Source organism: Phaenicophaeus curvirostris, chromosome 2 (assembly GCF_032191515.1).
Source record: "Phaenicophaeus curvirostris isolate KB17595 chromosome 2, BPBGC_Pcur_1.0, whole genome shotgun sequence".
NCBI lineage: Eukaryota > Metazoa > Chordata > Aves > Cuculiformes > Cuculidae > Phaenicophaeus > Phaenicophaeus curvirostris.
In genome coordinates, this window is record NC_091393.1 from 56,086,118 (window position 1) to 56,110,905 (window position 24,788).

General features: G+C 37.3%; 1 protein-coding gene across 3 annotated transcripts in view; it reads right to left on the bottom strand.

Annotated features, from left to right (window-relative positions):
* TAB2 (TGF-beta activated kinase 1 (MAP3K7) binding protein 2) overlaps positions 1–24,788 on the bottom strand; it is a 183,818-nt gene that overhangs the window by 12,532 nt on the left and 146,498 nt on the right. For 2 of the 3 annotated variants that reach the window (XM_069852152.1, XM_069852151.1), the window contains exons 2-3: positions 7,951–8,140; positions 1,106–2,618 (exon numbers count right to left, since the gene is read on the bottom strand). In XM_069852152.1, the coding sequence (XP_069708253.1) occupies positions 1,106–2,618; positions 7,951–8,052 (1,615 nt within the window). In that variant the 5' untranslated portion in view covers positions 8,053–8,140. Of the gene's footprint in view, positions 1–1,105; positions 2,619–4,494; positions 4,782–7,950; positions 8,141–24,788 lie in introns of those variants that run through there. The other variant, XM_069852153.1, reaches the window with a different exon arrangement.

Sequence of the window (24,788 nt, forward strand, 5' to 3'; positions counted from 1 at the left end):
AAAGACAGTCTAGGGTGTTAGTTTTTTGGTATTGACATCTAACCTTTAGACACGCGAGTTAGGAGGGATTATTCTCTCAAAGATATAATTACATAAAGAAGCAGTGCACAGGCTATAATTAGTTTTTGATTTACTTCATTACTGCAGTAGGTCCAGGATGCAGACCAGGCTTACAGTGTTCCGATCACTGTACCTACACAAACAAAATGGCTAAATTAATGTGAAGAACATTTAGAGCAGTCCTGTAAAGCACCATTTTTTTTAAGGATTAATTTTGTGCTAAGTCCAAAGGGAACCTATGAGGTCAAAGAGAAATTATTTTTACAACCTATCCTGAACACTGCTTAAATATCCCAAGACTCATTCAACACCTTTATACAAGAAGTCCGCAGGAGGGTTAATAAACTATCAAGCTGGTAATAAAAGCATACAAAAACATCATAACAGAAGAAAAATACTAACGGGTTGGGTTGCTGTATCAAATTCTAAGTTTTACCCTCCCATTGCATCACTGATCCTCTAAAATGGCTTGCTTTGATGCAATGTTCCTTAGCACATTTTATAAACAAGTAATTATCAAGACTTTAAGCATGTTATTGTCAGCACACATTAGGAAATACTGTGGACAACACTTTGACTCACTAATTGTTTCTGAAGTTTGCTTTTCTTGCTTCTTAAATAACACACACAAAGTGAAAAAAAGAAGGAACTTTATCCAATGGGAACAGTATCTCAACTGATTAAAAAAGTCTGCCAGTAGACTTTCAACTTTAAATTGTTAGGATAAGTTTAAACAAGCATAGATGCTTCTTTGAGAACAACATAAAAATGGCACTGACTCCACTTGTTTGAACAGATAAAATATCTGCTTAAGATAAACAGAATAATTCTCTCCAAGTATTCAGTTATATGTCTTCACCAAAAAAAGAAATCTCCGATTTGCTTATAAAGCTTTTTTTATTTATTTAGGAAATGCTCATGAATGCTAAAGTTGAAGATACTGTATTAACATCACAGAGGTTTATCAACTGTTTCTTGTTCTGCAATCTACATTCTGAATTGACAACTTGGTTGAAATCTCTACTATTTATATTAAGAATATTACCTTGCGTGTAGGCAGCATCATCAGATCCCGTACTCAATTTCCGTGCATCACTGATCCTATCCACATGTCCTAAAACAGGGTCAGTAAGATGCTGGATACCCTCTGGTTCACCATAGTGATCAGGAAGGTTTAGAAGGTTTGTAGGTTCAAAGGTTGGGGATACTACCCCTGGGGAAACTGCAGGGGGCTTATTTGGAGAAACTGTAATTTTAAAAGTATATTTTGTGTTAGGCTGCGTAACAACCACTCGAGGAGAGGTTGCAGTGGTGCTGTTGCCCACTGCTCGACTCTTGGGTGGATGGTGATGAATAAATGCAGGACCCATGCTTACTTGACCAGACATATTCCTAGAAGTGGCAGATACTCCAGGATTTGTCGATATGAAAAGTGTGGGCTGGTTCCGCACAACTTGATCATCTCCTGTTGTGGCATTTGCTGAAATGTAGACCTTGGGTTGACCGCGTGTGACCACCTCATCATTATTTGGAGGACTGGCCGATATGTAAACAGTGGGTTGACTTCTACTTAATGTCTGACTGTTGAGGGAAGAGGGATTAGTGGAGGAGCGAGAACCAGTTGAACGCAACTTAGAAGAACTGTTTCTTTGTGGCGGTTCAAGTTTGATTTCAATTTGGTTTTTGCGAGGTCCTGTGGATATATTCTGAATGTTATATTGGCTATGAGCAGAGGATTGTGAGCTACCAGATGAATGAATTGTAGGTGCTTGTGGAGTAGTAGGAGAACTGATAGGCATATACACATGAGAAGTCTGGTGGCCTTGCTGATTTGGCTGAGTTGAGTGTTGCGATGAGGTATGTGGCGTATTACTGGATGTTGGAAGAGTAGTCCAGGGACTTGTCTGCGAAGGCTGGTAGACTTGCTGAGGGTGCATGGGATTAAACTGAGATGCCCAGCCTGGCTGCTGCTGTGTTTGTCGAGTGGTACCACTAGGAGCTGTGATGTAAGGCCTAATATAGATAGAATTTCCCTGTGGACTGTTAAGTACAGGAGGAGGTACACCATGTATGTGCAAAGACGTAGGCGTATTGCGACCAGGCTGAATATTTGGGGCTAAAGTTACCATAATGGGGTTGAATCTGGGCGTTTGTTGAGACAAGTTAGATATTCCTTTGCTGCCTATGTGAAATCCAAGATGCTGCCCTGGATTAGAAGAACTAACTGTATTAGCCATCCCAAAGACATTAAATCCTTGTGGAACCTGCGCAGGTGCTGTCTGTGGTTCCTGCTGGAACAGTTCATTGTTGGACTGACTGGTTTGAAGGTGTCCATCACTGACGCTGTGAGATAGAGTCCTACTTCCATTCATTCTACTTCCTTCTCTTCCATGATGATACACATTCTGTGACTGCAGATCCAAATTAAGAGATGTCATGTGATTTCGTAGTCCAGGAATCCCAGAGTCATCCGAAAAACCTAGGTCTCCTTCCCCGTAGAGATATTTTGTGCTCTCCTGAGAGAGAACTGCACAACAGGCATCCAAATTATTGTTATTCTATAAAAGACAGATGAAAGTTCGACATTACTGATAACACATCATCACAGATACACATGCATCAAATCATCACTGAAAAATTAACAACGTAACATCAAACAAAGCTTTAGGTGGTTGGCTAGCACAGCCGCTGCACATGCACAAGGGGCTTGCATGTGAAGCTTACTATTTTGAGAACAGCGACAGTCACTGGCACCAAGGGTGGAAGTCTGCATTGCATTGCTGCTGAAGCAATGACAGGGAGATCTTGGACCTTGACAAGCTAACACCACTCAGAATAATACACCTTGAATGAATACTTTTGCTATTCCTTCTCAATGTTAGAACAATCTTCAGCAATGACCAAGTCTCTGACTCGAGTTGGAAAAAGACAGAAAGAATGGATTCATGGCACCTGCTCATTACTGGTTAATAGCTTAAAAACATAAATCAAAAAACATGTTTGTTTTAAATTATTTCCCAAACACTTCAATACCAGTTATGCATTACCTCCTGCTGCAAACGAAAGTGAATCTTACACAGAGAAGAAACATGCCGACCCAAGGAGTTGCATATGACTTCAAAAGAAATATTAAAATTCAGTTTATACAAATACAGCAGGATTACTCTTTTGCAAGATGAACCTATTAATGGAAAACCCAGGGAACATGTATTTTCATTTTAAACCACTGCTTACAAAGCTTTTAAATACTTACATTTGTACAGAGTTACTTTATAAAAGCTGTAAAATGATGACTTGGAACAAAAGCCACAACCTAGCTAATATACTTTTAAAGAAACTTTCAGAAGCAAGCTGCTAATAACTCTTTTTTTTTTTTTTGACACGTTTAGTAATATTGCACTCAGATCTTCCCAATCTAGTTTCCTACGTGAGTATTTTTAGAATACAGTGAGCATGCATCAGTGGTAAAATGTCCATATCATTTTTCTTACAGAACTCTCCCCCCCATCTCTAAGAAATAAGCATTAATACTTTCAGCCAGAAGAGCACCTGTTGAGGCCCAGATATTACTAGAACTAAATAGGTGTCAAACTCATCCAGCACACAGAAACAGTTATTAGAAGGAATGCATATGATCAAGGAAAAAAATGGCATATGCCAAGTAATAACATTATCAGTTAAAGAATAACACAAGCAAGATAAAGGGAACCATGCTGCATGCTTTGTACCAAGTTATTTTTGTTAAACTAGCAGACAGTAGTTCTCATCTTAAACCTGGATGTGTGGTCATAGTGTTGTGCAGACACAGCAAGATCCTCTACCTTTCAGATTTACCAAAAACTGCCCCCCACAAAAAGGAGGGGCTGGGAGGCAGAGAGAATAAAGGGCAGACAGAACAGAAGCGGGAGAGGTATGACAAAGCTAACCTCTACCCACAAACCCAAACCTACGTCTTCAATACAGACCAGATACAGTTCTGAATTCTTGAACAAAAAAATCCCATTAAAAAAAACCCAGCCGTAAAACCTTTTAAAATGACAGGATTCCCTAAAGACTGTCTAACTAGCCAGCTATATATAAGGATTGTTGCAGAAAAGTCTTGACGTATGGAAATGGGTCAAACTGATGGTACATATATTGTCTCTAGTTTGGAATAAGTACCGGGGACAAAATAATCAAGTGAAGTTAGTAGTGAAGAAAGGAATCACACATGGACAGAACAGTGGGTAAGATAAGATAAGAACAATAGCCTTGTATTTGTTGCAAAGGAGAAAAGAGAGCCAGAAAAGGGAAAAAGATAGGATGCCACAGAAAAACAAGCCAGAAAGATCTTAAAGGCAGATTTTGCATGAACTTAAGTGAATTAAAATTATTAACAGAAAGGCCAAAAATACCAAACCAAAAAGGAACAGGCCAAGCTTGCAAGGCCCTTACATTCAGCTTGAATGCATTTCTTTGGATAATTTTTTTTTCTTTTTTAAGACTGCATCCAATCAATTCCAAAATTTCAGTGACGTCAATGAGTAAATTGGAGAACTCAAAGGTAAATGGGGGCACATGGAACCCCTGACATCTTCTGGCTGGCAGAGGCAGTTTCAACCGCTTCTAGCTCTTTATAGATCAGAGAACCGGTTGATGGCAGAACTGAGCATATTCCAGCAAAACAATACCCCTCATCTTAGCTCTGCCCATGTCCCAATTGAGTTTAAAATGTTGGCACCCTGAAAGAGAAAGAAAAAAAAAGAAAGAATAAGAATGTTGGAGGGAAACGAGGAAGCAAGGAGAGGACATAGACTTGAGGAGCAGTTAGGTATAGAGTGCTCCTGAAACAAAAAACCCCAAAAGGGGTCCATGTCCACAGACTGGGAATGTTGCAGGAACTCCTTTAAATGAGAAGGGGAGAGCTGAATGCAGGAGGCTTGTTGGGAAGAATGGAGGGATGCAAAATTTATCATGAACATTCAGTGCCGTCAGCCCAAGAAAGCAACAAAATCTTTCATTCCCTGCACTACACAGGTTTAAATTTCATCCTATTAGATTTTCGGTGGTCCTTTATGTTTAGTATATTAGACACCATTTAGATATATCAACAGTGAGCTATTCACCTCAAGATATTTGCACATTCTGTTTATCATTAAGTTTTTCATTACAGGCATATAATGCTATAAAGCTTCCTTTCAAAACAAGTGGAAAGTGTTTGGATTAAAAAATTCAAAGAGGAGGACTGAAGTATCTGTATAGTCTTTCTGCACAATTCACAGTGATCTGAAGAAACTTTTTTGTGTTATAAAGGCTTCTTATCAATACCACTATAAGCTGAATAACTGCTTAAACTCTCAGGTTCTCTCTTGAGATATACTTCCGGATTTCAAATCAACTTTATCCTGACACATGATTCTTCTACATCAGGTATTGTGGTGCAAGGCAAATGCACCACCTCTTATACCTGGCTAATGTCCTTAAGTACTTATCTCTGACCTAAACCATAGTTACCACATTTCTTGGACATTCCTTCCATTACGCTCAAATACAAGAAGGTAGAACTTGGAACTCAGACAAATACTACTGTTCCAGCAGTATTGCAAACACACGGAAAAGTACTCTCAAACTCTGCTTTCCAATCTTTACCACCAGTCCAAGTACAAAATTTGTTGGTTTAAAGGTCATATTAGACTTCCCTCCTCAGAAAAAAAAACCCAAAACCCAGCCCACTATCTCAGTGGATAGCTAGAAGCTAACAGATTCAGAGAAACCAGAGCTCATGAAATTTCAAAGAACCACCAACATGACAAGATTTTGTTGGCGACTTTGAAGCTCTCGGTTAGAAAAAAACAGAAGTAGTTTTCTAGTGTAACAAATTCATGTAATTGCATATATGGAACACTAGTTACCCTACAGAATTTTTGAAAAAAATCCTCTTATGGAGGCTGACCTAAAACACTTCCTCAAAATCTAAATCCTTCTTCTATCTCTAGCAAAGTATGGGATGTACAGTACCTTTTTTTCAGTTAAGGTTCTCTCTCTGATATAGAAAACCCCTCGCTGTATTCACTGTTATGCAGAGTCTTTCAAAAGCCAAGCACTAGCTTTTAAAATTATCAAGAATTACATTCAAAAGGTCATTACTGATGCATTCACTCTGTCAAATCCATCAACCTTGTTCAACAAGCAGTTCTCAAGTTTGAAGAGCAAAACAGTACTTGTAGTACAAGTAGTAGATTAGTCCTATAGAGAACTAATAAAAAAATGGCAGTGTATAGTCCTGACAACAAATACAGACAATTTATAGGCTGGTTCAGTTTTCTTGTCAGCCAAATAATTAAGAGAGAATGAGTTCGGGAAAGCTTGAAATCTTGTAAGCACTGAATGGAATTTTACCCTCTTGCAAATGAAAACAATTCTCTCAAAGAACCGCACTTTTTGCAACTTCTTACTCTAGTATGAATGGAAAGTAATGATAAAGTATTGAAAATACGAACATGAAATTGGCACAGTCACAATTTATTCCCAACAGTACAAACACTGTGTTTGGATGCACATGTGTGACTACATATACATATGTAAGTATACACATATATGTATTTTATAAATAAAAATACATATAAAACCAAGACAAACAATTATGATATCAAAAATGCTGAATTATAACTACAGATGTCCCAACCACAGTCCAGAGACAGCTAGCTTCTGGGAACTCATGACCCATCTTTTTTCCAATCAAGTTGTACATATTGATGATCAGTACGAATACTCAGACAATCCTCTTACTCAGACTAGTCAATGGTTGAGTACCTTAGATAATGAAATAAAAATATCCAATCAGTATGGATACTTTGGGATCACTGGAAAACGCAAAGCAAATATGTTTAAGCAACATAGTTAAGTAGGTTTATCAGCATTTGTTAACTCCAGGCATTCAGGTGTCCATCTGTTGGGGGATGAGCATATTAATTTATCTGCTGAATTAACTAACATGATGTTATAGAGCAGAAGTTGGTAGAAAATACGTCATATATAAGTATTCTCATAGTGGCAGTAGGAAAATGGATAGCTGGAGACAGAAGCTGATATGGCAGTCCATAGCCTTAGCACTAAACTGTAGTACCAGCCAAAACCACTTTGTTACTTCCAAGCCCAACAGAAATCCACCGATTAGCAGCATGGACTCCAAAGCTACCACAAAACAAACAAAGCCCATCTGGCAGCCAAGGCCCTGGGAAGCACTGGGCAGCACAGCACTGCATCACACCTGCTTAGGTCTAACACAGTGGATGCTAGGCGACAACCACCCAGCCCTGTCCGATTCAGACAGACTCAGAGAACTTTACACTCCTAGGTTCCCTGCCATAGAAGATTTGCAAGGCCACCAGCAGGCCAAGGAAACTGGGAGCGTAAAGCAGTGGGGCCATCCTGCATGCAGGCAAGGGCAGCACTAATTACCTTGAAGCCTGATGGAAACCAGGCAGCAAAATTGCTTCTGGACCCTCAAAGAAAAAAAAAAAAGAAAAAAAGAAAAAAGAGAAAACCCCAAAACAGCAAGCTGTACTTTTGTAGCACTGCCTAAAATTGTCCCTACTGGTCTCAAGTTGGCTTTGCATCCCTCCTTTTGTCACAGTTAGTTTTGGCTCCTGAGATGGTCAAAGTAGTCCCCATGCACACACTGGTTTTACAGGCTGGTTTACCTTGGACCTCTCCTGATTAGACATGGAAAAAAAGACATCAATTTAACACTTAACTTGCTGCGCACCAGAAAGAAATTGGCCGTGTACGTTTGCCTGACTCAAAAACGAAAATGGAAAGAAAAAAGTGCTTTCAGAAGGAGTTACCCATATATAACACCTTAAAATAAGCTCTACTGCTTACTTGTACAATCATTAACAGAACACTGACCTGTAACATGCATCTGGATACAACACCTTCAGGAACCTCAGGAAACTTCTGTCGCAGGTCATGTAAAACCTGAATATCAATTTGCTGGCTTCCTTGGGCCATTCGTATATTGCCTGGTCAGGATTGGTTTTCAACAGGCAGTTTCAGGCCTTAATAAAGGGAGTATTCATCTCTTCTGTCCCAGCATTTTCTGGAAGAGAAACGAAAGCCTTCAGGCACCAAAAGTAAGCACTTCTGATTTCACAAAAATCAACAAAAAACAACATTAACGCCTTCCCCCACCACTCCCCTTTCAAATTACAAAATATAAAGCCTTTGCTTTATGCTAACATTTCCCATGCAACATCTCCAGCTAACTAATTTTGTTAACATTTCGATAACCTTGAAAACTGCCCACTCAAAACGCAAGTAAACACAAACAAGTTCACACTAAAAACAGGAATACAACGTTCACTCAGCTTTTGAGTGTACCTGCACTGTTACCATTACCATCACTGCTATTGTTTTCTATTGGGATACTGTGGCTGTAAGCGGTGCTTTTAAGTTTCAGGATTTACTACCAATAGTCTACTTTTTTTTTTTTTTTCACTCAACATACTTAAGAAGTATAATGAGATTATGCGTAGAAAGAAGTGATCCTAAAACAACTCAGGTTTGTTTCTTCTTTGAAGGAAATAATGAAGTTATTAATAAGATTACATCAAAATCACCCAATCAACACATTTACACAAATTATCTGTCCTGGTGTGGTGGTGTAATCTCCCTTTGGGCCACTTGGAGATCCAGGGTAAGTCAAACATGCATGTTGTGGGGAAAGAATTCCCATCGTAAAAATGCAGTGAGTCAGAACTTTAAGGCACTCTTAAGAAGTACTCAAAACTGCTGTGCTTGGGAAAGGACCCCTGCAAAAGGGACTGCTGATCAGTCACCTCCTAACAGCCTGGTACACCTGCTACCTGGATAATAGCAATGATGCCAAAACTGTTTGATACGGAAAATGCTGGAATTGTACAGTTGATAAAATACCACAGTTACCTAACACGAGTAACGGCAACAAGTACTGACGAAAGTCAATCACTTGTGATATTATTAAAAGTGAACCTTTGAGCTCTCCAGGACCACAGCACGCTGAACCTGGCACGGCCCTCTAAACTGGGACACCTTTCAGGATCATTTGCTGTGAGGAAGACCAGGGTCAGGCTAGGCTCCTCACAACTCAACCACCACCCACTGAGAATGCCAACATATTGTACTTCACTCATCTTGGGAGGGAAATTTTGGCCAGGCTGACTTCTGTGTTTATGGATTCATACATCTTTGCATGTACATGCACATATCTCTGTGTGTGTATGATTTGACTTCACCTTGTAGTAAGTATAGCGTGAACCTTGCCATTTTTGGCAAAACCCCCCACCCAAACAGTCAACTCCAATGTTCATCTACCTTTTAAGTTAGCAAACCTTATCCAAACATCTCTATCAAATCATTCAAGTCCCCTTCTCTATCTGCTTTTCTTTTCTTTGTCTCATATTCAACACACAGTATTACACCATGTGCTGATTCTTGGCAACCTGCAGCAGAGAACTACGTCCCGTGCCATGTGCTGGTCCCTGAATCCTGTTAGCTCGAGTTCTTTCCCAATAATCTCACTGGCACATTCACTCTGGAAGTGAGCCTATGTGCCTCTGTTTCCATACTTCTATGCACTAAATGGGACTTGGGACAAATTAACTGGGGAGCATTCATCACAACTTTTTAGTGCATTAACACCACTTGTGATTCAATTGTAATGTAGTACAAAGCTACAACATCCTGCAAAAAATTGATGGGAAAGCAAAAAGCACATAATTTTCAGCAGGGATGACAAGACAGGCATAAACAGTACTCCAGGACCACTAAACCACTACACTACATACTAGTTCTGAACCACTCTATTGCAAGACTTTTTCAACTCCTATGTCTTCTCTGGTTTGAAGTCATACAATTACCAGTCAGCCAGCAACTGGCCTGAAACAGAACACTGCCAATAACAGCTGAAGAAGACCTGAAAAGCAACACGTTAACCAGTTCAACTTTCTGCCAACTTTTTAAGAAAAGACAGGCAGGCAGGCAGAAAAAAAATCAAAACAAGCCAAAGTGCATGTTACTCTGGAGACTCCATCTATATGCACTACACATGGGAAAAACAAGCTATTAACTGATAAAATAGCAAAGACTGAAAGTCCTAAGAACATTCCAGTAAACACCTCATTCTTTTTGACCCACAAACCCTGTCTTCTCTGATATAATCACAATACATACTTAATGAAAAACACAAGCATGAACATAATTTTTGTTAGAATATTCAGAGATGTATTGATAAAACACAGATCACAATCCTATGCACAATTTTTAGCATACATAACCACTCAACATTCCACTGCTGAAAATAGTACCACATTTCAAAACACCTTAACGTGTGACAAGTACCAGCCAAGACTGCTAGAACTGGAAACTCACGTTATTGTATTCCTTCCCAGAAAGAATACAATATACGTTTATCTGACTATGCAAGTTCAGCTTGCTTTTTCTTCCTGCAATTTATTAATGGAGGCAGAGCAGCCTAACTCTTAAAGAGCTAGGATGATGACCTGACAATTATAAAAACAGAAAAAAAAAATCTCCAAACAAAACAAAGGAACAAAAAACCCCACCCAACCAACTCCCCCGCCCCCACCAACCCAACAATTATCTGCAAAGAAGTGACCAGTATGAGGACCTGTGAAAGTAGCAGGCAAGACAGGATTTTAAGAGTCCTACCCAATTAAAAGTGGTGAGCACACATTTAAGACTAATACTCACGGTAAGATTACAGTTCATTTGATAGACACCTGCAGTTATCATGCACAAACTTACTCTGTGTACACGAAGAATGCTCTCAAAGTGGTAGAGAAATACTGAACACAACCACAACACAAGGCACCCTACTGCTGCTGCTATCAGTTTCCAAGATCGCTAATTTAAAGGCAGCATGAATATGCCTAAACAAGGTGTGGTCATAGTTTAAGAGTTTAGACACACCCAAGAGGACTCAGAAACCGCAACACTGGACAAGCATAGGATCAAATATTTTAGTTTTAACAATTGAAGCTACAGATGAGAAAAAGCACCAAAAGCCAACTGAAGCACCAAACCACGGCTTACACAAATTGAGAAAAATCATCCTTGCCAGAGAGAAACAAATAAACACCTTATCTGAAACAAAAGTGATAACTTTTTTTTTTGTTCTACCAGAAAAAGTGACAGGCTTTTACTGTTAGAGAAAAAAACATGACATTGATATGATTAAAATAAGAGCTAAGAAATTAAAAGTTAAAATGAAGTCATAAGACAGTCTTTAAACAAAAATTCAAGTATTAGAGAGTTCCTTTCCCTTCCCACTTCACATGCACCGACTAGCACAATATTTAGTATGTACATACACTGTTAAAACCACGCTAAAGTCTGTTTATGCTTACTGAGGTTTAAAGCTAGTAATTCACAAAAGATTTGGGAACAATACCATAAGAGTACCTGAAGCCTTGAGGCAAACGGCTGCTTGCTATGGCAGACCCGAAGGAAAGGCTGAAGGAAGAGCTGATAACCCAGGCAGAGTGCAGGCCCTTGAGCCCACTGCTGCACACACACAGCTGGATGCACTCTTAGCAGCTCCTTGTCCTCAGCTTGGATTAACAGGGACTGGAGATTCCACTCACATTTGTTTAAAAGACTTGCCCTGAGACAGAAAATGTGAGCTGGGCTGACATTGCTCTGAACTCTTACATGCTTAAACTCTGAAAAAACCAACCCTGTGGCAGCGGTAGCACAAATTTAAAAAAGAATGAATCCATGCCTCACTAAAACAACACCCTTGTTACTTCTTCAATAGTCTAGAATGCTAGAAAAAAACCAAGCAGTGATAACACAAGACTGATCTTATAATTTCTCCAAAACAACTATTAATAAAAACACTGTTCAGCAGAGAAAAAAACTCCAATAAATTATGCAATTAAATAATTCAGTTCTTTATCAACAATATCTATGCTGCAGTGCTTCTCTAATTCAAATTTAAAGCTGGCAAGACCACAGCAAATAAAAAAAGAAATAAAGGACTCTTAAGAAGGAAACTGGTTTATCTTACATCAGTATAAAACGCCATTTTTCCACTCCTCCTGTACCAAGTAGCCCATTAAATTTACTGCTGAACAGTTAACCCTCCCCTCAATCCTCCCACCTCTTATTTTTTCCCCCCAATTTCTCTAACCTACATTAAAGTAACCCATACCACAACACATTATATCATTATCAGAACAGGAAATCTATACTCTCCGTTTTAAATTCCCTGTATAGCAGTAAAATGTTTGTATTTACTACTTTTATATATAAAAGTTCCATCTTTTGTCTGATATATCAGATTGGCAAAACGGCACTTTCAGAGATCTTACAGTAAAAACTGCATGAAAAAAGATTCATGCATACACTCGTTTAATGAAAAGCACAGATAGATTAAAAATACTTTAAATATTTAAGAGCAGGAGAACACTCCACATTGTCATCAGTGTTTCGATTCAATAAACTACTTAGTATTTTAGCTCATTTTTTAGTGTCTAATCTTGATAAAACACACAATGACCACAATTTCTATTTATGACTCCAAAAAAGCACAGTATTAGAATAATTATCTTAAAATAAGATACAGGGCATCATCCAATGTTTGCAAAATCCAGTTATTTGTTGGTAGCATGCAATACTCTGGAGACTGCTTATTTTTATTTTACTTCTATACTTCTGTGTTTTGGTGGCTTAGCACCAAGATGACACATGCAGTCGGTACAGGAATAGCTAGAATTAACATTTACTGTATCATTTTACTAGTTAGAAATTTTTGCACACATGCCATCAAATCTGTCAATATCATAGAAAATGATCGTATTTATTGCAGTATGAGAAAAGAACACAAGAGGCTCTGCTCCCACTCTCTTAATTCAAAGAAATAAACTCAACATCCTGTAAAAGTATATCAACCACTTTCAGAAAGTAGGGGTTTTCCTTCAGTTTCAATTACAATAGGCTACCGATACGGTTTCACTGACAATATAGCATATGAGAAATGCAGTTGTATCATATGAATATTAAAGTGCTTCTTTAATCATTACTTCAAGAAAAACCTACTGCAGAGGTCAGATATTTCAAGATTATCAATAAATTCAAATTAACATTAGGAAGTGGCAACTCTTGAGGCCCCTCCAGTATGATTTAAGTTTTTTCCCATTTCTTGACATTGCAAAGGAACTATAAAAAGGACTCGGCATCCACCTTACTAGAGTAAAACTTAAAGGAACTGAAAGCTACTTTGACAGATGAATGTCTAAGGAACAGAAATGTAATGCTGTTGTCAGCCATGGAACTCAATCCAGCAGCAGAACATTCAGAATGTTGTTAGGAAGTTATACATACCAGCGGAAAATAAAAGGCACAAATACAAGAGTCAATAGCAAAGACTGCTAGTAAATAGACTATAGAAGAAAAGGTTATGAACAGGAGGCAATGGAAATTGCTGGCAGCAACATTTTGGCTTAATTCAGAGACTTCAGCAAAAAATAACATTACAGAAGTAAACTGAAAAATCTACTCAAGAAATGAATTATCAGTAGAAACAAAATCCAGCAATGGTGTCTACGAGAAAGAACTCTTCCTATAAACAATAAAACCAGAATTTATTTACAAAGGAAAACATTTAAATACCAGAATGGAGTACAGTATAAGGTTATTTTTGTAGTAATATACATTTACTAATTCATTTATATTCTGCTTTTAGCTATTTAGAAAACTCCTTCAGGATAACTTTATCCTGTTGTTGTGCATGTCTCTCTTCAAAGATCCTTGTGCTCACTTATTCCAGAAATACTAAGTGACTGGAAGAACTAATTAGTGGTGTTCTTTTAAAGACCACTGGCAAAATCCCCAGATAACTTAAAAGATCTGGCAATTGTAACATGATGAAGCTCTTGTATCAATAGCTTTCAGAGAATAAAGCTTTAACAGAAGTAAACAGCGCATCATCTCCCAAAGGCTACTCAGAAACTTGAGACAAAATAAACTGCTTATCTTTTTTTATTAAAAAACCCAAAACCAGACTTAATGTGAAATATGATTCAGATGCCAAACACCAGGCCATTATAATGCTGGACCAATAGCTAGTTAAGAAACAAATCTTTAAAGTCTCCTTTCTTCTGACAAGAGTACATGCTCTTACTAGCACATGTCTCTGTATTAGAGACAGTTCTTCAGTACAAACTTCAACACTGACTTTTCACAAAACACCTATAATGCAAGTATTCATGGTAGATTCTGCCAAAGCTGATTTTAAGCAATATTTATACCTAACAAAATCTAAACAAGCTGACAGTCTAAGAGGTTACCTGGGCTTCCCGTTCATTATTAATCTTTTCTTACTGTAACTTCACATCAGTCCATGCCATAAGAAATATTAAAATTAATTGTGGATATTAGCATAACTGCTGTACTGGACAATTCCAATTGAATTTAGGATGCACTGAAGTCCCATTTATGGTCAGCTACCACTCTGGAAACAGCCTTTGAGTTCAAGAGAATAGCTTTTGGAAATATGCAGAACATTGCAACAGGAAACAGCATGCCCTTCACCTTCCACAAAATCAATTGATTGAAGTCTTTATACTTCTACTACATCTAATAAATAATTTTAATCTGATCACATCTGATCCATTTTACTCACATGGCATAAAAAATACCATAAAAGTAATCCATCTAAGAACTTATTTTAGAAACCGGGCTGTAAATATTTATTAAAAAGGTGCTATGAATGCAGAAACAAGAGGACATTTCCTTGTAGCGTTCATGGTGCAGATTATAGATGTTGTGCATAAAAAAGGTGCTGTAATGACAGCAATTTAAATGCATCAAGTTGCAATACAAGACCAGTAGAGGTTGCTAAAGTGCTTGTTGAGATTGCAATGGAGGGATTTCTAGCATTTCTTTTGACAGATCCAAGAGGTGCAGTAAGACAGCAAAAAACAGTCAAGCAATTGTAAAGACAACTGAAAACAAACAAAAACCAAACCCCAAACCTACAACCACCCAACTCCTCTACATTTACCTCAGGTTCCTTCAGCAGGACTAAACAGATCCCCAAATCTCGCAAATTATTCACCTATCCACAGGTGAAAACTGTCTATCTACTCCTCTTCTCCTCTCCCTACTCCACGCTTTCTTGAGCAATACCTCCCTGCATATACTTAGCTACTTTTTTCCTGACCACAAGGTCAACAAATACTAAACTACTTCTATGGACCCTGCATTTTATCTGGACCTTAATTCTGACATGTCACTCCAAGCTGCTAATTCAACTTCAGGCCAACCTTAGGTCAGTTTCTACTGAGGATTTCCTTACACCAAAGGGCTGGAACTGTAAGGCAGGGCTGATAGAGGTATTGCTACTGTTTCTTTCAACTTCGTTTCAGGAATATAACTGTATCTCTGGTCTATACCCAAGACTTGCAATGAAATTATAAGTTCATGAATCTCTATCCACAAGACATCCCTCCTAAGCAGGATCTCATTCACTGTCAGTAATGGGCATTGCAAGTTTATTGCGAGTTTATACTTAGTTGTTATGTGTCAACACTCTTAGAATTAGGTCTGGGGTATATTTTTATATCCTTACTGCTTGGGGGGAGGAGGAGAGATAAATACCAGACTCTAAGTGCCATATTCTCCTCCCAAAACCTGCCTCTCCAACCTCGTACGTACACTAATTTCCACATCTATTAGTCCTTCCTTTCCTTCCTCATCTACACCTGCAAGTCTTTGTTAAATGTGAAACCTCCACTACAAAAGCCTAGAAAAAGGGGGGGGGGGGCAGGGTGGAGAATAAAAATGAAGAGATACCATTGTATGCAAGGCCAATTTTCCTTAAAGTAATAGGTTCCTATTACTTTAGTAATAGGGGGGGTTAATTAATTAGTTTAGTTTATTATATTTATTTATAATATATTTATATATATAAAAAATTAAAAATTAATTAATTTAGTAATAGTCCTCCAGGGGACTACACAGTTTTAACTATAAAACTGACAACTTGCATGCAAGGAAAAAAATAAAACCCCAAAAGAAATAAAATCAAAACTGTATGATTCTCTGAGAAGCTAAAATACAAAAAACATTTAAAAATTAAACGACAAGAAATAATTAAGTAGTCTACAATTTCCCACCCTTCACCTAACTCCAGTACACTTTTTCGAATGCTTACATAGAGTCAAATATCAGGCAGCCTGAATATATGCTTTTTTCTTAAAATTAAACTTCAGAGTAAATTAGTAAAGAAGAATATAGAAAAAAAGAACATTCTACCACAGTCTCATGTTCTCTCTGCAAAAGAAATTAAGTGAAATGATAGACTATAGAAGCTCACAATAACATCAGTAATGCTTTAAATACATATTTTTAAAGAAAGTGTGAGACAACTAGATAATGGAAACAGGATTATTAAGTATTTTTAGCAGAATTTATTTTTTCTAATACATTACTGAGCTTTCCATGGCTCACTTGAACCACTTCAACAGTATCTCTACTTAAAACTGAATAATTTTCTCACCAAACCCACAAGTTTTCTGCTCACTACCATCCATCTCCTAAACAAATAAAAAACACAGCTCATCACAACTAGTTTCTCAGTCTCATCTCATCCTCCACGTACTAAGCAGCAACACCTCTATTTAATTATTTACCAGATCTCTACTGTGTTATTCTGAATCCAAACAAGAATATAAGAGAGAATATAAATCAGATTTCATCACATGAATATAAAACTGGAAAAAAATTCCCAATTACAAATAAGCATGACTAAGTTCTCACCCAAACACACTAAGAGATTGGATTAAACAAAGAGACTTCTATCAAATAATTATTTATGAACAAGATCAGAAGACAACTGTAAACTCTGCAACACTTGAAAGAAACAATCAGTTCCCCTGGAAAAATCCATGTTAAGTGACCACACCTGGAAGTGATTCATACCTTGAAGCACAAATTGGTTTTTTTTTTTTCTTCCTCCAAATTAATTACAAATACTCATTTCCACAAATAAACTTTAATTTAACACATTTCATAGTGTCTTTTTAACTCCTGGCTTGAATAACAATATACCATAATGCGTCACACAGCAAAAGCATGCATATATAAAACATTTAAAGAGGTTTAATCTGCCAGGTATTTCCTTGAACACTATGAACACTTATACAATTCCTTTTCCAAGGAAAATTAGTTTGGGCTGTACTTCCTACATGTTGTGCAATTAAGACATTAGCTTTGGTGGGTTTTTTTCCCCCTTCTTTTTTACTGTTATTTATTTTAATTCTTGGTAGGTCAGCAATGTCAACATGCACATTAAAGGATGCTCTGAATAGAGTCTACATAAGTTGCGTTTGTTGTTGGGTTGTTTGTTTTTTTTTCTTTTTCCCTTAGAGGATTAATGAAAAACAAGGGCCACCCTGCTTTGCCATGAGCCTGTCTGTGGATGATAACAAAGCACAGCTGACTTTTTCATAGCTCAGCAACATTTTAGCAAACCTAATACAGGAGCACCTTGAAAATTAGGTTTTTCAGATGGCTACAAGTAATTCCTCAGGAGTATGATTTAATTAGGGAAAAATCCACCATAACAGTTATCAGGCTTATTTCATGATACTGTTACAGTTGACAGTCTGAAATTTTACCTATATTCTCTCCACAGCACAGTTAACAGAAATCTAGATCTGAAAGCTTTGAAATTTGTGAAAAGTGTCTCAATTAATTTTCACTGGAGATGAAGTAGAGGTGAAGAAAGGCATCCCTAAGACAACTGAGAACGCATTTTGAATTATTCCTAAATGTATTCTCAAAGGCACACTCAAATGTTTAACAGCAATACTACTCATACGCTCTCCTGTCCACACAGTTCTCCCAAAACCACTAAGAGCTCTGGGGCACAAGTTAGCTGCCTTCTGGCTAAGAAGGGAACATACCAGTCCACCTCCAGGAAGAAATTAAACTCAACAAGTTGAAATGAATAAAAAGGAAAAAAAAAATCTACACATGCTATTTTTCTTAAATTTTATTCCCTGGTAAATACAGCGAAATACAATTAATCGCTATCAAACAATCAATGGTTTCTTCGGTATTCACACGAATCTGAAAATAGAGGCCGTATCTGTTTAATTACACTGGGAACATTAGTGAAGATAAAAATCAAGATGACTGAATGCCACATGCATCTTAAATACAGTACTTGAAGAAACTCAAACTTTTAAAGATCAGAATTTTATAAATTTATCTCAATGAAGCCTCTTCTGCACCTCAGAAACAACCATACATTTCGCAAGCATTTTGCAGCACCTGTTTCATGGCAACTGCACAATGTCAGATAGAAATGAAGTAGACAAAGTAAAAGCTGCAGGATATTTTTGTTAATTATATTAATGAACTCCAGAGTAACTCTAAATTCTTCCTGTCTTTAGTAACCTTCATGTCGATTTTACTCGGGTAACCAAGTCTCTCCATCTTTAAACACATTTATCCCCTTTTTTTATGCATCCACATATTTGCTTCTATTTGTCAGCTACCCAATGAATGAAAAATCTATTAGTAATTCAGGGAAGTTCAAGTACCAAGTATGAACCTTCACAAGCCCGATTGTATCAGGTTTATTCTACAGATTGACAGTATTTCATATTGTCAATCTGCACCCCGAAGTTTCAACTATGGCAACAACATAAAACTTTCACATGATAATCCTCTATGAACTCCCTGGAATCTACTGTCAAATGCAGGTATTGCTAATTTGAAGAGTATGTGTTATTTCTATTGCAACCATTCCGAGATTTGGAGGAAGTGAAAAAAACTTAGGCAAACAAATGCCAGCTGGAGAAAGAGGCAGCAGAAAACACACCTATATGACCAGCCTTTATTAAGAAATGGTTTGAAAACAATGACATAATCTACACAGAAGCAATACTTGCCTAAATGAGTTTAAAAGAGGAAAAAAAGTAAAACTAGTCAAGTGAGTTTATAATCTGTTTTTTTTAATTTATGTTGACAAGTAGAAAAAAATTCAAAGCCTTCCTAAAGTGATGATTTTAAACAACCAGTTTAAATCTACCTAGATGCTAAAATCTCCTACAGATTTTCTGATCACAACGTGCACTAATGTAAGAACATAAGAAATATTGCACTGAGTCAGAGGAATAGTCGTTTTAGCTCAGTACAGTCTATAGCAGGTGCAACAAGATGCAATATTCCAGAAGAACGTATAAACCTGAGCCTTTCAGTAGCACACGCCTCTCATTCTACCAGTACATACAACTGTGTGATTAAGGAAACTAAAAAGCAGGTCCCTGTCTCTTCTCTCCTGCTGACAATGAAAGAAGATTCAGAGTCATAGTCAACAAAGTCCTTAGCGCTTCAAAGTCAGAAAAGTATTAAGCTTGTGATACAAAGCCCGCTATACCTGCTGGTTATGACCACAGTAACAAGTAGGGTAACAAACACCTGAAAGCACTAGCTTGTGTATATCCCCTCGCTTTCATGAATTTTAATCACTAGTTTACATACAGAACAAATCTAAAAAGACTCTGGTTCAGAGTAGTTTGTAAAGTTTCAGTTTTTATGTTTGACTTCAGTCCAAATCAGATCAAAGTCTTCCTTGAACGAGTTGCTCCTGAAAAAGAAGCTGTAGACATTCAGGGAACTTGCCAGTAACCTACTACCAACAGCAGCAATAAAATGGACACAAATGACAAGTTCACTCAACAGCTTCAGGAGCCTTTGGGCCAAAGGGCCCTGTAGACAAAGCATACAGAAACCCATCTCTAAACCTCTTGGCTCCAAACACCCTCTCAATAGCATGAAACTACAATCCAATTAGACATGGGCTGCAGAGCTTTCAGACTTCTGGAAACCAAGGGCCAGCACAAATGGATGCTTCAGAGCTGTCAATCTGAACTCTAGTCACTAGTCTGTCAGTAGTTTCACTGAATCCAGGTAAGATTCAGCTTATGCTTGCTTACTTGATATCAAACCTTTCAGAGTAGACTGATGCATATGATTACTATCTGAAGAGCCACCATGGGACATCACTATACAGAGGGTAGCATAAAGAATGAGGAAGATGCTTTTTGCTCTTAAAAGATAACACAACCAGGAACATCTCAGGTTTCCTCAATGTAAAGCTCTCTTTAACATTACACAAAAGTTTATTTTTAGAAGATAAATGTGACCTATCAGAGAAATAAATTTAGACAGAAACAGTTTGAAATTGGATTTAAAAAAGCACAAAGAGAATCAAATCCATTTTGATATACTTAGGTAAAGAACAACTGTTGACTCTTCAGTATGAAACCAGCAAATTCTGTGAAACAATGTATTTATGCCTTAACATACAACCACTGCAGAGACCACCTTTTATTACAAGATTGTTACAAAGTTAATCATAAATCTAAGTTACTGCATAGGTATAAAAAAAAGACAAAAGAAAGCAACAGGCTGAAGGGCAACACTACATGCATGATATATAATGTTTTTGCTGTCGTTTATAGTGACTTACAACAGTTGAATGTAAAATTATCCCATTGTAACATTCCACAGTAGTGGAAAGTCCGAGAGTGAATTTTGTGCCTTTTTCATATATTCCTGCAGAGAGCTATTACCATGTTCCTTCAAAATTCATATAAGGACAAACACAGTATGCCCTGTTGTGCCATGTTTTAGTTGACTGCCCAGTAGTTTTATTTCTACTTCAATATTTGGGTTGTTCAGTTACAGTAGGAAGCTCCAAAAAGTCTCTGCATTCAGGCAAATATCTGAACTTCAGCATGTCAATACAGAAGTCAGCAACACCATTACATATCTCTAAGCTTCCATTATGTAAGCCAAACTTTGGGTTTGCTTATGACTACATTGGCATTTGAAAAACTTGGGTTTCAAACTGATACTAAAGTACCTCTAAAAATGTTCCATTATTCTAAAACTAAGACTGAAAATTAAACTTATCAGAGATCAAGGGACATGACAGCATTTTAGGGGCAACATTCCTGAATTCAAGTATCTCATTAACTGCCCATATCTACAGACAAACAACTCTGAAGAAGCAGTAATGGTTTACAACTGGAAGAGTGTACATTTAGGTCGGACATAAGGAAGAAATTCTTCATGGCGTGGGTGGTGAGACACTGCAACAGGTTGCCCAGAGAAGCTGTGGATGCTGCCTCTCATTGGAAGTGTACAGGTTGGATGTGGCTTTGAGCAACCTGACCCTGTGAAAGACGTAGGTGGCTTGGACTAGATGGTCTTTAAAGCCTCCTTCAGACCTAAACCATTCTATGATCTATATCAGTGCTGTTCAAACCAAAAGATAACTGCAATTCTTTTAACTGCATCAAACTCCAATGCATTAAGTAATAACGTCAGAATTTTTTGTTCTTACAATTAGATGATGTTGCTGGAATCAAGCTGGTTGTATGCTTACAATTATATAAAAAAAACATATTCACAAAATCCCTGGTAGCAAAACCACATGTAAATTGTTTTCTTACTCACTATATGTTGTGTCCTTTTTACTAATCCATGTATGACATTTTTCCTTAGAGAAAAGAAATCTCTTGCTTATAATATTGGCCTAAAGAGTTGTTATAGCACATCTGGTGTATCAACAATGGGATTTTCTGAAACAAAACAGCTCACTAAATACTTTTTAAAATTAAGGTGAAGATCTCTTGCTGCTTTGAATGAAACCATTAATTTATGTGAAAAAATCATAATCCATTTGCAACTTTCTTAGGGACAACGTACAGGCTATTTCCTGGTTTTATGAGAAGATTTTCCAGTCATTTCTGATTTCATTAAGTCAGTGTCCATTTTTTGCCTTTTAACTTAATTTTTTATTTACTTAGTTGTTTAGTATCAGTCTAGTGACTGACTTTAGCATGTTTGCCACTGCAACAGCCCAGCAAGACAGTGGTATCCACTGTGATGAAACAAAGAGACAGGAAGCAAAGATCTGAAAGTCCTACTCCAACAAGACCTGTTCCTGTCTTTGAGAAACTGACCTAGTCAGCATGGGGCTGATAGGAAGGGAAGAAAGGAGAAAAGCCAATCTGCAATATATATAAAATGTATTTTCACTGACCTCCAAAATAAAGGCTATGATGTAACCTCTACTTCCACGTCTCACTGTTGTTTAATTTTGTTTTTGTTAAACCTCAAATGTTTAGATGACTACAAAAAAAACCAAAGGCAAGCACGTTTTGAACTGAGGACTAGTTGCATCTTTGACACTTTCTCCAGTTCTTTAAAATTGAAAAAGAAAAAACAACTTACATGTTCTGGTTTGGAAGATGTTCACACCTTCAGCATGTATAGTCTTATATCTCCTTCCCCCCCACCCCATTTTTTTTAATCTCCCGAATGTGATTAAGCCAGGTAAGTAGGAAACTGTAGCTGTAGTTTAGACAGGTGTTAGCCCCATATTATTTACCAATAGGAGAAGAATGTGGTTGTCTAAAGGTTGACAGTTCAATCCTCTTATAGAATATGAAATATAAGGGGAAACACAGGGGTACAAGGGAATATATAGGACATAAGGCTATTTCTTGCCATAAGTGGAAGCTGAAGACAAAAATGCTAGGTCTGGAAAACTGATTTGGAGGGAACTACCACCTCAGCTCCAAGACTTACAAAAATCTTGTTTTCCTTGTCATGTTCCCAGAATATAGTTAACCAGTCAGAGATCTCTCCATCCTTCACTTATTCTATTGCTCTAAGAGTTGTTACTCCTGCAGCAAGGGCAACACTAGTGCTAATGCTTTTGAATGCAGTTGTCACATCACAGTGCCAAAATCTCCTCAAGCAATACAATTAGGAATGAAACTTTTACTGAGTTTCTAACTCAGCCAAAGAGATGTAACCACATTTCACAGAGCAAATAAGAGAGGAATTCTCATTACCAAATTTTAAAAATGAGCTTCTGAACACAGGTATGTTAGAATAACAATTTAAAAAGTCTTTAAAATTCTCACTTCCTGCTACGGTAAGGCTACTATGAACAGCAAAACTATCATGAAGAATAGTTCTGCTCAGTCTGTGCCCTTGCACCCATGTTATGTACTATTAATCATATTCTACAACACCAAAAGTCACACTAATGCAATAACTGAACGAAAGACCTCAAAAAAAGTATAAATGTACCAAAGGCAAAGTAAAAAACTAGCTGTGATACTCTGCATTACTTATAAATTTCAGGGTGGTTCAGTCACATCATGACATTCAAACCCCAGAAATAGCACTGATTTTAACAATATATTGCTTTCAATTAATTCTTCATTTATATCCTAAACTGGTGTGTAGTGTTCACTAGTTGATATATCTACTGCAGAGCAGGCTACATTAATGGTGTCTTAACTTAGTAAAGGCTTTAAATACACATTCACATAAAATAACATGACTTTTGAGGAAAAAAATTATAATCAAGCACTGTGAAGTTAAGAACAGTGAAAAAAATAGTAACATCACAATTCAGCAATATGACATGTATTCGTGCACATATCACTGAAGTCTTGCCTAACATCATGCAATAACTGAACAGTAATGCCAGGAATAGAATTGCATACTCTGATTTTAACATGGTGGAACACAACCAAAGAGACAACTTCCCGCTTCTTATTGTACTGCAACACACTCATCATCATTCGCTTGTATTTCACTGGCAAAACACTACACTTGTGAACTATGGTATCTTCCACACAGTGGTATCAACACAGTCTCTTTGTTGATCTAAGACATGGCAGCAATTCTAACTTGTGAAACAAGATTTTTTCCAGGTCATAGATCAAAATCTTCGATTCCCCATATGCTGAGCAGGCACTTAAAGAATACTAACATTCTGCAAAAATTTATAGCAAGGGATCTCATGAGTCACATAACTAGGAACTGTCAGCACTAGTATACAATGTGAAACACTCCCCCTCCCTCCCTGGTTGTTGAAGCCACGTTCATGTAGCATTTCACAGTGATTCAAAGACTACTTTCAGAATGTCTGGTTTATATAAAATACCACTCAAAAGAAAAGTGCTGGAAGTGAAAAATTCCTGAGTAGGTCTACTGGCTTTAGAGGTGTTACCTTCTCAGAGAAAAGAAAAAAAAAAAAAACCAACCAAACAAAACACACCAAAGATAGCTTAAGCAACAGTATTTAAACACTACAGTTTACAGACTTGCTCAAGAGCAAAATAAATTCATCATATATCACTTCCAGTGTTCTTAACTATAGAGTATTATGAGCTACCTGTTACATAGAAATGCACGTTACATTTTACACCACATATAAGTGTAGTTTGAAGCTTTGGTGGTGGAATTTGTGATCCCATTTACGTGACAGTCATCACTCAAAGCATTAAAATGGATTGTCACCAACTTGTAGCTGTGTGCTTGCACTGTTGGTACAGTGCACTAAAATGAGGAAGGAAAACGCTGTTTTCCTAGTTGTCACCTATAGCCCTCACCTCACAAGTTTTTGCTTTTTAAGCCACTGAATTCACGTCCACAGTTTAAGCACTCATTAACACAAACCAAATCCTCTCTCATGTTTCAATAAATATGTAAATGAAATTTAAGTTGATTGACTTGTATTTGTAACTCAGTATCATTAATTAACCAATTAAGATTACACTGTGGAACTATCACTCCTCATCTATCAAAGTTTCCTTATGTAACACTACTATCAAAATAATTCATATGTGCAATTGAAGTAG